At 53.4% G+C, this 14,330-nt stretch overlaps 3 protein-coding genes across 3 annotated transcripts; all 3 read left to right on the forward strand.

Annotated features, from left to right (window-relative positions):
- Positions 1–542: 542 nt before the first annotated feature.
- Positions 543–2,525, forward strand: PSV08DRAFT_223936 (amino acid/polyamine transporter I). The gene is made up of 6 exons (XM_014226876.1): positions 543–799; positions 856–926; positions 980–1,093; positions 1,148–1,230; positions 1,282–2,006; positions 2,061–2,525. The coding sequence occupies exons 1-6, from the start codon at positions 653–655 to the stop codon at positions 2,493–2,495; spliced, it is 1,575 nt and encodes a 524-aa protein (XP_014082351.1). The 5' UTR covers positions 543–652; the 3' UTR covers positions 2,496–2,525.
- Positions 2,526–2,834: 309 nt separating this feature from the next.
- On the forward strand, positions 2,835–10,814 carry PSV08DRAFT_371392 (wd repeat-containing protein; the record flags this gene model as incomplete). The annotated part of the gene is made up of 10 exons (XM_066093202.1): positions 2,835–3,439; positions 4,310–5,657; positions 5,708–5,918; positions 5,968–6,899; positions 6,967–7,278; positions 7,411–7,685; positions 8,076–8,321; positions 8,652–8,771; positions 9,291–9,312; positions 9,384–10,814. 10 exons carry the CDS (start codon positions 2,835–2,837, stop codon positions 10,812–10,814), a joined length of 5,502 nt encoding a protein of 1,833 aa, XP_065949159.1.
- Positions 10,815–12,135: 1,321 nt separating this feature from the next.
- Positions 12,136–13,563, forward strand: PSV08DRAFT_179882 (uncharacterized protein; the record flags this gene model as incomplete). Its single annotated transcript, XM_014226872.1, has 1 exon — positions 12,136–13,563. One exon carries the CDS (start codon positions 12,136–12,138, stop codon positions 13,561–13,563), a length of 1,428 nt encoding a protein of 475 aa, XP_014082347.1.
- Between the last annotated feature and the right edge of the window lie 767 nt (positions 13,564–14,330).

Here is a 14,330-nt window from a genome sequence, read left to right on the forward strand (position 1 = left end):
AGCTTGACTTTGGTAATCCTACGAATGCCAATCAAAGAAGTGGGACTCCGTGCATACGGCTCAGACTGGACGTTCGACCGTGCCTCTCTGATGCATCGGAGGTAGTACCGTGTACGCTCGCGATAAATGAAGGAGGGGAATACCTTCTGTAGCTGTCAGACAAACACCTTCATTGTTGGTGTAGATGTTGAATCTTGCATGTGATGGCGTAGCAGATAGTCAGTGTAGTACAAATGAAATTTCATTGCGAGTTCCAAATCATGCGGAAAATACGCGGGATGAGTGGAGGTAAGGTGGGAGGTGGCGCGGACGGCACGGACGGGCGGTTGGGTTAGGCTCGACCCGACAGACGGGGCAGCCGCTGCTCGCGAGCGTTTAGTGGGGGGTAAAGTCTCCACCATATCAGGCCATAATCTTCAGTCGAGTTGCTACATGTAGAGTCCGCGGGGAGATATTCAGACATGTTGCAACCCTTACATATCGCTTATAGAATCTGGTATGGCGTCCAACAGCAGATTTGACTTTTGAAGAGTTCTGTTTGCAATCGTTTGTGCCACAAACTTTGAACAACCCAGCCAGCTTGAGCTCTCGCAGTGGCCTTCTGAATTTCTGTTTTCGCGTTTGGTTTGTCCTTTTACCCGATAGGAGAGCCATGGCAGACATGATGAAGGGTCCGTCAGAGGTGATCCAGTCTCACAACAGCATCGAGCTAGCAAACGCGGTTGGTATAGTCGAAAAGCATGGCACTCAGGACGATGAGCTTGACATGGATCGCATGGGCAAGGTCCAGGTATTGAGGGTATGTTGCAATAAAGGCGTACGCTGATTTTGTACCCAACTTACATGTATTGTCAGCGACAATTCAAATTCCTATCGATATTCGGCTTCGCAGTGATTCTTGGCAGCAGTTGGGAATATTCTTTGATGTATGTTACACCCTCGCAGACAGAGACATACGGCTAATAGGCTGAATCTACAGTGGTATCGGTATATCTCTCTTCAATGGCGGCCCAGCTGGCGGAATATGGATGCTAGTGCTGGTGTGCTTCGGCATGTTCTTCGTCATGCTTTCGTTTGCCGAAATGGTGTCGATGTAAGTATGGAAAAGGGAAGCCTCAATGATAGCCCTGCTTACGTATGCCTACAGGGCCCCAACAGCTGGTGGCCAGTATCATTGGGTCTCTGAGCTGGCGCCAAGGAAGCACCAGAAGTTGCTCAGCTACATTGTTGGTACGTTCTTGACACTCTGTCAAAACATGTAGCGCTGACGAAGTATGTTAGGCTGGCTTTGTGTTATTGGGTGGCAGGTGGGTATGGCTGCGACAGCTTACGCAGTGGCCTCACAAATCCAAGGTCTCATTGCATTGAACGTGCCAACCTACGTTGTCACAGGCTGGCATGGCACCCTCCTCTCCATTGGCATTACTATCGTCTCGATTGTGTGCAACACCATCCTTGTGAGGAAGCTTCCTCTGATGGAAGGTATTGCACTGGTTCTCCATGTCCTTGGTTTCTTCGCCTTCCTCGTCGTGTTATGGGTTATGGGCCCACGGTCCGACAGAGTGTGGACCAAGTTCGAAGATCCTAGCGGCTGGGGCAATACCGGTCTTGCTACTCTCGTTGGCATGCTTGGCCCTATGCTTACTATAGGAAGTGCCGACTTGGCCGTTCATCTAGCGGAAGAAGTAAAGGATGCTGCATGGGTATCTCCTCGGGCTATGGTTGCGACATCTATAGTAAACTACACCTTGGCCTTTGTGATGACAGTCACAATCTTCTCCACGCTAGGCAACGACCTTTCGACAATTCTCTCGACTCCGCTTGGTCAACCGTGGATCCAGATCTTGTTGAATGCGACTGAGTCAAAGGCGGCTACCAACATCATGACAGTGGCTGTGTGCTTGCTGCTTTTGTTCTGTTCGGTCAATCAAGTAACTGCTGCGTCGCGCCAGCTGTGGTCCTTTGCGCGCGACGAAGGACTTCCATTTTCAGCATGGCTTGCTCATGTATGTGGTTCTTCGATAACTACCTGAAAGGGTTCTGGCTGACAAGCTCGACAGGTACCTCCAGGCTGGGACATTCCAATCAACGCGGTTATTGTCACGCTGGCGAACTCGTCGTTGCTCTGCCTTATTATCATTGGATCGACAATTGCTTTCAACATCATCATGGCGCTATCGGGCATTGCCATTTGCTTTTCTAATCTTATCGTCATCGGCTGCATGTTCTGGAAACGGCTTCGCGGCGAACCCCTTCTTCCATCTCGGTTCGATCTCGGAAAATGGGGCATGGCCATCAATGCAATCGGCATGTGCTATCTTTCGATTGCAATGGTGTTTAGCGCCTTCCCTGCGGTACCGCATCCATCGCCGATTGAGATGAACTGGTCCAGCCCCATTTTTGGCTGCCTGATCATCTTCTCAATGAGCTACTATTACTTCGTTGGGAGGCACAACTACAAAGGGCCTGTCGAGTATGTTAAGAGAGACGTGTAGCATAGGTAGCTCAAAATATGTTGTTGTGGGATTGGACAGTATACCTTGTTCAATGTGGTCGGAGAATGTTTGTTGGAATTTGGTGGCTATCAGGTGGCATGGTGATAGGATGGATGACGCAACATGTAAGCACTGGTTCCAGAAGGGGCAGGCAGGTAGATTAAGCGAGTACGCCACATGTGTATGGTGGAGCTTGGATGGCTGCCGTCTTTCAACGACGGCTTGATGGTCGAGGCGTGTGAGTCACCGGTAGTATTTGTTGCAGGAGCAGAGGAGGAGTTAAAAGTAGTCACCTTCTGTTGGTAGAGAGGCAAGCAAGCAGTCTCACACATTGTCAACATGCCTCTACAACTGCGGCCCATGAGGGCTGACGACGCCTTGTCTTGGACACGGGTTCGCAGTACCGCCTACTACGGGCCTACGCATGACGTGCTGCACAATGGGCCGATACGCGAGTCGTCTATACGCGGGGCAGCTGAGGAGCGAAAGGGCGAGCTACAGAAGCAGGCGGCAAACATGTGGTACTGGAAGGTTGTCGATACGGATGCAGCGCCCAGTCCCGACGACCCTGCAGACAACGGTGGGCGAACAATAGCGGTTTCGGTGTGGAGCCTGAATAATGTCGATGGAGCGGAGAAGACAGCAGCACCAGGCTTCTTGCCTCCAGAGCTACGCGTGGATGCGCTGGGCTCGCTACTCCAGCCGCTGCGGGCGGCGCAGGAGAGCATCATGGGGACTGAGAAGCCGTTCTTCAAGCTGAATCAGCTGGCCACACATCCCGAGTACCAAGGGCGCGGAGCAGCAGGCATGATGCTGGACTGGGGGCTAGGCAAGGCGGATGCAGAGGGGCTGGCGGTGTACTTGGATGCGAGCGAAAAGGCACGGCGGCTGTATGAAAGACGAGGGTTCCAGGTGGTCAAGGCGATTGAGTGGGAGCGGGAGCCGTGGGGGGGCGAGGGCAAGGACTGCCATTCGTGCATGGTGCGCAGGGTTCGAAGCGGGTAGGGGCCGTTTGTGTCGAGGTGTTTTGGCGGGCAAGATGCAAGCCGTGTTTCTTTTTTGGCCGTCGGGCTGGATACTTGGCAGGAGGAGCGTCACACTCCTGTCCACCCACACGCCTGGACCGGCTAGCTTCCCGAAATAGCCGAGGCCAGCCGGGGCCAGGACACAATAAGACGGGGGCTAAGGCGCTCGCCCTCCCCGCAAGCCAGGCGCGCCAGGCTGGCGGGACGGGCAGAGGGCATCATTGGCACCAGAGGCTGCCGTGCTGGTCGTCTCTAGTGGCCGGTATGCGTGCCTACATAGTATGTACATGCACACACAGGTACCTCAGGCCGTTGCGAGTGTGCAGCCACAGCCCCAAGCAGAGTGACGTAGCTCTCGTCGTCCTGCCGCCCGCTGGCCATGCCCGCAATCGGTTCCACAGCTGGCCCTCTCCTAGACATTACCCGCCCCGGCGGCACAGCCATCTGGCGATGCAGTTGCCAGCCAGGGAGCCTGACTCGCCGAGTCGCATTCCTCCACCAAACCTGGGGCCCTCGCTCAACCTCATCCCCGAACGCGCCCTCCCTGCACCCACCCACCCACGCGCTTCTCCCCCGGACGCCCCGACTGTGTTTCCTTCTTCCCACCGTCCCACCCTAGCCGCCGACCGCATGTCCCCGCACGCCTGAACCAGCGGCCATGGCACGCAGCGCGCGGAAGCGCATCTCATACGGTACGTGCTGCTGCTGCTGCTGGCGGTAATGCCCCGACCATCGCTGACCTCATGCCCGCGCAGTCCTGCCACTGGCAAACTCGGCCGGAGGTCACAGACTCGGAGTCAATGGCTTGGCCGTCGACCCTCACAACGCCATCCTCTACTCGGGCGGTCGCGATGGCGTAATATGCGCCTGGGACCTGCATCTCGACCTGCACCGCTCCCATGACGACGACGACGACAACCACCGCGACCCTTTTGCCGATCCCACTCCCCCGGACTTCAAGCCCCCGCCCACCCAGTTCCGCCAGCAGGTCCAGGCCCACACCCACTGGATCAACGACATTGTCCTCGCCCAAGCCAACTCGGCCCTCGTCTCTGCCTCGTCCGACATCACCGTCAAGGTCTGGCGCCCGGCCGCCACCGACAAGCTCCCGCCCCAGACCATCGGCCTGCACACCGACTATGTCAAGCGCGTCGCATCGCCCGGTGGCAGTGAGAACTGGATCGCCTCGGGCGGCCTCGATCGCAAAATCAGCCTGTGGGACCTAAACGGCGCTGGCAAGAAGCTCGAGATTGCCGTCGGCGACGACGAAAACTCGGCAAAGGGCTCCGTATACGCCCTTGCAGTAACACCCAACCTCGTCGCCAGCGGCGGCCCAGAAAGCATCGTCCGTGTCTGGGACTCGCGCTCAGGAAAGCGCATTACAAAGTTTGTTGGACACACGGACAATGTGCGCGATATCCTCCTGGCTCAGGATGGCGACATGATCTTGACCGGCTCCTCGGACCAGACCATCAAGGTTTGGTCCATGACGGCCGGTCGCTGCATGTACACGCTCACTATGCACAACGACAGCGTATGGTCGCTCCACTCCGACTCGCCAACTCTCGATACCTTTTACTCGTCCGACCGATCGGGTCTCGTGGCCAAGAGCGATGTCCGCAACTGTACCGAGATGGACGAGGGTCTCTCCGTGGCCGTATGTCAAGAGCACGAGGGTGTCAACAAGATCATCGCCGCCGGCAACTACATCTGGACCGCAACATCCAGCTCCAGCATCAACCGCTGGCACGATGTGGAGACGGCAGCCGAAATCGAGCTACCAGAATCCTACAAATGGCATAGGAACAGTGTGTCGACGATGCGATCACGGAGTCCTCCAGCCAACGGCACAACCCCCAAGATTCCACTCAAAGCCCTGCTGCGCATGTCCAACACGGCCCCATTTCCTCAGGCCCTTGCCACCAAGGATACGGATGCAGTCACCGTAGCAAGTGGCCGGAAACCTGTAGACACATTGACAGCGGCTGATCCTACAGCTGTGGGCACGGTTCGTCCACTTCCAGACTTTACCATCGAAGGCCAGAACGGACTCATCAAGCACCATCTTCTCAACGACCGCCGAAGAGTCCTCACCCTCGATACTGCAGGAGAAGTCGTCTTGTGGGATTTGCTAAAGGTATGATGCAATCTGATCACCCATTGGGCCCAGCAGCTAACACTCAGCAGTGTGTGCCCATCAAGTCGTTTGGAAAGAAACACATGGAAGACGTCTTGCCAGAGGTCAATACCCAAGATAGCGTTGCTCACTGGTGTGCGGTCGATACAAGGATAGGAACCTTGACGTGCATGCTAGAAGAAAACTACTGTTTTGATGCAGAAACATATGCAGACGAGCTAGATCTAGAGGATGACATTGAATTCCGGGAAGACCATAGGAGTAAGCATCTTTGACCTTTCTTGACAGAAAACTCGCTAACATGACATAGTAAACCTTGGAAAGTGGATCTTGAGATATCTCTTTTCAAACCTCATTGACGAAGAAATTAAGCGCGACGAAGTGGCGCGCGCTGAGCTGCTCAAGCAAAAGGAGGAGCAACCACAGGCTGGCCGTCCTACCAGCATCAAGCTGCCAGACATGAGCATCAACGGCTGGAAGGACGCAATGTCCGGGCCGACTTCAGCTTCTACCATCAAGGCTGAAAATGGATTCCGCTTACCCCATACACCGGGTCTAGCCATTGGTCTGGCAACGCCAATGACCGGACCAGCAAGTGCAGGGCGCAACTCAGCCACCGCTGTCCTGACTCCCACCAAAGAAGAGGGTGTGCAGCTGGAAAAGACCCAGACGTCAGAAGGCGATTATTTTGGTTCGGCCCCTGAGACCAATGGAAATGGTAAAGCTGCCGAGACGTCAAAAGAAGGCTCAACCGACTCCAAGGAGGAGGCCGTTCAATCACCCGCTGAAACAGACACTCCGTCCAAGAAGGGCAAAGGCATGTTTGGCAAAAAATTCAACATGTCATTTAACATGAAGAAGTTCAGCACTGGTACAGCCGTGCCCGAGCCCGCCAAGCCGGCCGTCGACGAAAAGGCAGAGGATAGCGATTCGCACTCTACCAAGACTGACGAAAAGACGTTTGAAGACAACTTTTTTGGTGTGATTCAGAAGATAAGACAGAGCTACGAGGAGCAGCTGGCAGCAGGCGAGACACGGCTGGATTCGGCCATTGCACCGAGCTTGCCAAACGAAACGCCTGTTCTGAAGCCGCCAGCCATGACGACCATACTTATCCAAGAGGATCGTCCCGACTCGGGTGGTGTTGCCGATTTGTTCGAGGGCAAAGTGGGCACATTGGCATCGCAGGCTGATTTGATTGAAAAAGCCGCACCAATGTGGTTGGCCGAGGTCTTACTACGGGTGAGTTTCCCCCCCCAAACCTTGACGGTCCACTTTGAATAGCCAAATTGTACTAACCAATACGCAGAACCAACTCCCGCCCAAGGACATTGTCAAAGTTTCCTTTGTGCTCGAGCCCTTTGCCAACGCCTTGCCATCTATTTCTGCCGATGGGTACATTCCCTTTGCTCTTCCCTTTGAGACTGCGGCCCAGGCTAATTCGACACTCAGCAACAACCGCCTCAATGCCAACCGCATGCTGCGTGCGCGCAAGATTCTCGGCTACGTCGCTGAACGCATCGAGCCGCAGCCAAGCAAGGAGCAGCTTGAGAAGATGAAGGCGGATGGTGAGACGCCTATGAGACCAGAAGAGTATTTGGAGCTGTATTGTAATGGACAAGTGAGTTTCTCTTCTTCTTCTTCTTCTTCTTCTTCTTCTTCTTCTTCTTCTTCTTCTTCTTCTTCTTCTTCTCTTTCTCTCTTCTTTGCATGGTATGTGTATTTATAGGCTATGGAAACTAACGTCATCAAGCTCATTTCCCCTACAATGACTCTAGCTAGTATCCGCGCCCACGTCTGGCGTGGAGGCGGCGACGTCATTCTCTACTACAAGTCAAATGGCCGCAAGGAAATCAAACCCTTCCCACCATACCCAGGTCCACAATCCGGCACCGCTCCTCCCACTAGTCACGGACTCAGACCCGGTGTCGCGTCATCTGCACCTGGAAGTAGTAATGCTAGTGAGGGCAAGCAGAGTAGTGAGGCTGAGAGAAGAAGTGCGACTGGTAGTAATGCAGTGTTTGGACCGTAGGTGGGAGGAAGTTGGGGGGGCAATTCCTATGGAAAGTGGGGGAAGGAGTGTTTTTTTTTAGATAGTTGACATGTGTGGGTTTGTATAGTACCACACCGTTATGTTTACATATATGCGTGTATGTATGTATGTATGTATGTATGTGTTTGGAGCATGTAAGAAGAATTCAAAAAAGTTTTCATGTCCAAAGACCAGTGGTTGAAATGTATCGTGGTGTACTGTTGTACAATTCATGTCCCTCTCTTTTTTTTCCCCCCTTCTCGGTTACTGTGGTACATATGTAAGAAATATATACAACTTTTTGTATAAAACTATTTACATGAATGTACAAATCACTCTTGTTCCACAGCTCCAAGTAGATTACTGGCCCACTGGTATGACCCGAGGAAAATGGCTCCGCCGACACTAATCCAACCTACACGGGGTCCCAAGCCGGCAAAGAAGGCCCTCGGACCGGATTCGCGCATGATAGTCGTCAACATACTAACCATGGGCTGCTTCTCCTTGGCAAGCATCATCCTCGTCTTAAGCACATCCAACGGCGTTGTCACCGCCGCCGCCACAGCGCCCGCCACACTTCCCAGCACGGCGCCCTCCCAGCCACTCACCTGCAGTCTCGCCGTGCTTCTCAGGTGCCACGCCTTCATGGCCTCCCAGAGCGGAAACTGAATGACGGTAAACGGGACCTCCCTCATAACGGTAATCCCCCAGCCCCTATACAACTCGCGCCACACATGCAGCACGCCGCTGTCGCGCCTCTGCGCCAGAATATGCATCAGCGCGCTCCGCGACGACGGAAACTGACTGGCCTGCGCCCGCTGCTTGACCACCTCTGTCGGCACGCGCACCGCACACGCTGCCACCTCGCCCAAGCTGGCGGCGCCCATGTGCACCGCTGCCTCGTTTCCGCCTCTGCCGCCCGCAAACCTGCGCTTTACCCCGTCGTACGTCACGAAGAAGAGGGCGGCGCCCGGCGCGGATCCCACAATTGCGCTGCCCACGCCGCGGTATATCCCCGTGAAGCCGCCGCTGGCCGCGAAGCCGGATGAGGATTGGAGCCGTGTTTTGAGCGTGTCGAGCGGGTAGAGCGAGAGGTCGACGGTTGTGCCTGAGAGGCCTCCTGCCTTTTTTTTTTGCTTTGTAATTAGCTTGGTACCTTTTTTAGTTTTTTTTTTCTGCGGGATTGAGCAATGGGCAATTGGGGAGAGAGGGGGACGGGGAATGTTTACAAGTAAGGAAACTAAATACGGTGATTCAACCCATGGTTTGCGCCCCGGTGCTGCGCTGGGCGAGGGCGGTGGCATTGCAAATTGAGCTTGGGGAAGGGGGAAAAGTTCGAGCTTGTCGATGATGACGGAATATCTTGAGGGTTCGGTTTTCGGGGAGATTTCGGAGGTGGGGGTTGTAAGTCGCGAACGGGGTGTCTGTGCGGGGGGGTTTGTTAACTTAGCGTGGGGAGATGGAGTTTGGGGGGGTTTTCCCTGCATTTTGGGAGGGGGGCTTGTGCTTGTTTGACAGTTTTTTTTGAGCTGGGGTTGAGACGGGGATTTTTCAACGTCACGGATATTATAGTTTAGGGGAAGGAGAATTGTATTTTGAAGAAGGAAGAAGGGGTATGGCGAGGTAACATCATGAGTGGTGCTGGTATTAATGTGAGGTGCTTGGCTAGTACGAGGGTTAAAAGATGCGGTCAGGAAGAGATGGATGAGGATCAGGGGGATGGCGAGGCTCAAGGTAGCGAGATTATGGAAGAGGTGAAGAATGATGAATCAGAAGGTGAACATGGTGCTGTTAAGTCTTCCAGCCCGTCATCCTCGAGCATTTCATCTTCGGCATCGCCTCCATCATCAGCTTACCAACGTCTACGAAATCCCCACCACACAAGCTGCGTGCAAGAAGCTCAGCTCTCACCGGATGGAAGCTGCATATTCACCTCGGACTACAACCGGTCCTTCTCCGTCTATCCCATCTCCAACGACATTGGATCCCACACCAGCGCTCAGAGCCTCACGCCCTATGCATCTTTCCACTCGCCTAACCCCATCTGGGCATTTGGAGCCAACCCGCTGTTCAACCTGCAAGATGCGAATAGCACAACCGTGCTTGTTAGTCGACGAGACTCTTATATCACATTGCACAATGCCCTATGGGACGTTTCACGAACCTACGCCAACGAGGAAAATCCGCCTCCAACTCCCGGACCAGTCGACATCTCGACACCTCTTGCTTCATACAAACTAATCAACAATCTGACCGAAGCCATCACCGCACCCACAAGCCTGACATATTCCCACGACGGTGCTCACTTCTTCGGCGGCTCCCAGGATAAAATCGTCATTTTCGACCTGCAAGAGACCAACAAACCCATTCACACAATCGCCACCATACCCGCCCGCCGCAACAAACTCAAAGGCGGAGGACGCGGCTTCAAAGGATACATCTCAGCGCTATCCCTCTCCCCACCCGCGCCATCTTCGCGCGATGGCCTCCTAGCCGCCGGATCACGCACCCGCCACATCGGCATCTATGATCCCCTCAGCGGCGCCGAAGTCACCAGCTTTGGCCTCCCCGGCGCATGCAGCGGCACCAAATCCCGCAACGAGAATCTAAAGGACATCATAGGAGACGGCGTTTCATCGCTCAAATGGAGTCCCTGCGGCAACTACCTCTACGTCGCCGAGCGCAACGCAGACGTCGTGCTCATCTACGACGTGCGCAGCTTCTCGCTGGCCCTAGGCTACTGTGCGGGTAGACGCGCGCTGACCAAGCAGAAACTCGGCTTCGATCTTTGGAACGCGGGACAGTCGCCGTATGATATTGAGGCGCTTTCGCATGAGCTTTGGGCTGGGGGCACGGATGGGAAGGTCAGGGTGTGGAGGGATGCGTATGCCAAGGAAGGAGCTGTGCTGCCGGACGAAATTATTAGTGTGGGGAGCGTGGATGAGCCGGTTGCTGCGTCGCTTGTGCATCCGTCTGGAGGCTTGGCTGTTGCCGCGACGGGAGTTGTGCGTGTAGAGGAGGAGGAGGAGGAGGAGGAGGAGGAGCAGAGGGGCGTGCTGAGAGGTGGCGGCGTGAGACCGAGATTTCGCGAATGGGGGAATCTTGATATTCTGGCGTTGGGATAGGGGAGTCTGGGAATGAGATTTCTATGGGGATCTTCGTCACTGAGGTCTGTTGTGGTCTGCTTTTTATTGCCTATTTTGGCAACCTAGGGGAAACATGATGAGGACTGCGATGAACGGTCAACATAAGGGCATTAATTTGAATTACTGTATTAGCTGAGATATCTCTGCCCCTGTAGGAATACTGCTTTGAACCTAATGCCCATATCTCCCAGTTGTTTAGTCTGTTCAGTGAGTAAGATATAGGTTAGTCACATTACGTGATGGCTATGCTAAGGTCACCTCTCAATCATCTACAAGTGGGACTCATAGACTCAATGTGCTATGATCCTGTCAATAGCGTGCCTCGCTGCTTGTACAAATTGTTGTAGTTAGCGTTTCCTTAAAGTTGAACCAATGCGTTACAATTAAAGTTGTGGATTTGATCATCAACATCATTTACCCAAAGTAAGCAGAAACTACTAGTTCTGAGCACTTGGCACCGGCTAATCAAAAAATTGCCGAGGATTCTCCTAGACGCGTTTTTTCAATCGCATTCCTCTATACAGCACACATACGCGTTGTGTTAACTTACAGCTAAATTGCACCACGCACACGCAGACTTACAAATATGGACTACAGAGTCTAGCCTCTAGCCTCCTGACCATATTCATAACGGATGGGTTTTAAACATCATCTCATTTAGAACAACCAGTCAATGCACCGAAGAGCTATGGCGCTTGAGTGACGTAAGCTTTCGCAATGTTAACCATATGGCGAATCTTAGGATCAAGTTTAGCCAGAACTACTGTAAAGGGGAAATCTTGACATCGGCTTACGCTCAACGACAACTGGAAAGGCCCGCGCTGATGCAGATCAGGCACATCACCCCAACTTTCAGACATCGCTTTAGGGCTGAGCTTGAGCAGAACCATATCACTCACTCTTGTTCCTTCTTCTACACCATGGAGCGAGTTGAAATAGTCGAGAACACACAGAAAACTCGAATCCTAGCACATGACACAGGGATTGAAAAAAAATAAGTTTCTACGGCACCTCATCAGCATCCTAGTCCCCTCTATTTCCAGGCCGATCGAGCATTGATGCCGATACATAGTTTATCGTCGCGATGCCTGTCATCCAACGTCCCGCAAACGCAATTTAATTTTGGCTTACTGTCAGCTTATGGCTTGCAAAATAGGTCCGAGTCGAGAGAACCATTGTGTATATCTGCAAACTTCATGTCTTGACATTTAGATTCTTTACGCCTGCATACGAGTAGCATCTTTGTAACCACGCTCCTTACTCACTTTCTTTGACTTCCCACTGCAAAGATACTTCAGCTATGCGTTCATTCATTCCAGTCGCCGCCGCCGCGGTGGTCACCTTTTCTTTCGCCAATGCAGCACCCAGTCCCCAGAAGCTGGAGGACAGCTACTACAGCCCAGATCAGGTCATCAACACTGATGTCGTAATTATCGGTGCAGGAGCTGCGGGATGTTACTCTGCCATCCAACTCAAGGACGCTGGAAAGAAGGTTGTGGTCATTGAATCCAAAGACCGTGCCGGAGGACACACGGAGACCTTCCTGGATCCCGAGACCAAACTTCCCATTGATATCGGTGTGAAGCTGTACCATGACGAGCCTCTGGTGCATCAATGGTTTGCCCGTTTCAACCTCAGCACCAGCCCAATCACCCTTCCTTCTGCCAACGGCCAGAACGTTGACTTCAGGACTGGCCGCATTCTGCAAGGTCTGCCTTCTGTCAATCAAGCAGCTCTCGGCGCTGCTATTCAGCGATATGCTGCTGTCATCTCGCAGTGGCCCCAACTGGATGCTGGCTTCTACCTGCCTGACCCGGTTCCCGAAGACCTACTGCTTCCTTTTGGCCAATTTGCTCAAAAGTACAACATCACTGATGCCGTACAAACCATTTACGTGCTCACCTCTGCGTTTGGTGATTTTGCTGAGCTCCCTACGCTGCAGGTGATCCGTACCTTCTCCTTGAGTCTCATCAAGACTATGCAGAACTTCCAGACCAGCTCGGTCATGAACAACAGCCTCCTGTACCAGAAGATCACTGCCGAACTCCAAGCTTCGAACTCCCTCCTCCTGTCCTCCAGGGTAATCAAGACAGCACGTGTCAGCAAGATCGACGGCAACGTCCGAGTTCTCGTCCAGACTCCCAAAGGCACCCGTCTCGTCATAGCCAAGAAGATCCTCATCACCGCTCCCCCAACCGCCGACAACCTCGCCCCTCTCGACACCAGCGGCGACGAACTCAAGCTCTTCAACCAATTTACCTCGGTCAACTACTTCACCACCATTGTCAAAAACGCCTTCCCAGTCAACTCCACCGTCCTAAACCTCGCCCTCGACCGCCCTTATGCCATCCCCCCCATGCCCGCCATCATCAACATCCAAGCCACCGTAAACCCCTCCTACACCCAAATCTTCTACGGCACAAAGTTCGGCCAGTCCATCACCCTCGACCAGGCCAAAGCCGCTATCATGGCTGACCTCAACCGCTACCGCGCCGCCAACGGCATTACCGGACCTGAACCTGAATTCGTCGTCGCTTCCGCACACAACCCCTACAACCTCGTTGCCGGAGTAGAAGCCACGCGCAACGGCTTCTACAAGAATTTGTACGGCCTCCAGAGCAAGCGCAACACGTTTTGGACCAGTGCTACATTCAGGGCTCATGATAGCTCGGCTATTTGGGCCTATACTAGCCGCAGCGTTTTGCCTGCTCTGCTTGCTAGTTTGTAAACAAACACGCATGTGTGGGGTGGCTGGTTGATGATTGGTTGAGGTAGTTGGATGGATCCAAGGAGACGTGGTTGGTTGCACTACTACTACTACTACTACTACCCAGTTTAGTCCGTCAGGGACACGCTTCATAATGTGATATTCGTAATGTCTTCACAAGCTCAACCAACCACTTGTCATCTCCCAAATGCGGCAAACCTGTATGAATTACGGTTATGTCTTCCTAATCATCTGAAGACTAAGACATTTACATCTCCATTGCCTTGAAAATTTTCTTCTTCTCAACTCTCCATCGCAGTTTCACACACCTCAAGAATCGACCAAAACCCCTTGGAAATACTCTAAGCCCCCCCAACATTATCCAACCAGCCAAACAATTCTTCCCCTCCCCCCCCCCCCCCCCCCCCCCCCCCCCCATTTCACTCCTCTAGCCCCGCCACACCGGTACGCAAACGCACGTCCCGAGCTTACGCCCAGACTATAAACGGCCGGGTAAACCTTCTTTCGCGCAGAACGGAGACGAAATATCTAGGGTTCAGGCTATTCGAGGCCATTGGAAGTACCGGTTTAGTGCTGATGGAGTTTATATTTGCGGGCCGTAGTGATCAGCAGAGAGGGCTTGGGTTTTTAGAGTGGGTAAAGTTCCTCAAAAAAAAAGAAGGGTGGAGATTGAGTTTCGAGAGGAAAAAGAGGGGAAGAGGGGGGCAGTAAGGAAGACGATTTGTGTGTTTAATTTTTGATCTTGAGGGATCGCTGAATGAGTAAAT

Source organism: Bipolaris maydis (assembly GCF_028858645.1).
Source record: "Bipolaris maydis strain C4 unplaced genomic scaffold PSV08scaffold_7, whole genome shotgun sequence".
In the NCBI taxonomy this organism is placed as follows: Eukaryota; Fungi; Ascomycota; class Dothideomycetes; order Pleosporales; family Pleosporaceae; genus Bipolaris; species Bipolaris maydis.

Coding starts and splice junctions, on each gene's coding strand:
- PSV08DRAFT_223936 (XM_014226876.1), top strand. CDS start 653: ATGGCAGACATGATGAAGGGTCCGTCAGAGGTGATCCAGTCTCACAAC. Junction 800..855: donor GCAAGGTCCAGGTATTGAGG/GTATGTTGCAAT, acceptor ATGTATTGTCAG/CGACAATTCAAATTCCTATC. Junction 927..979: donor AGTTGGGAATATTCTTTGAT/GTATGTTACACC, acceptor CTGAATCTACAG/TGGTATCGGTATATCTCTCT.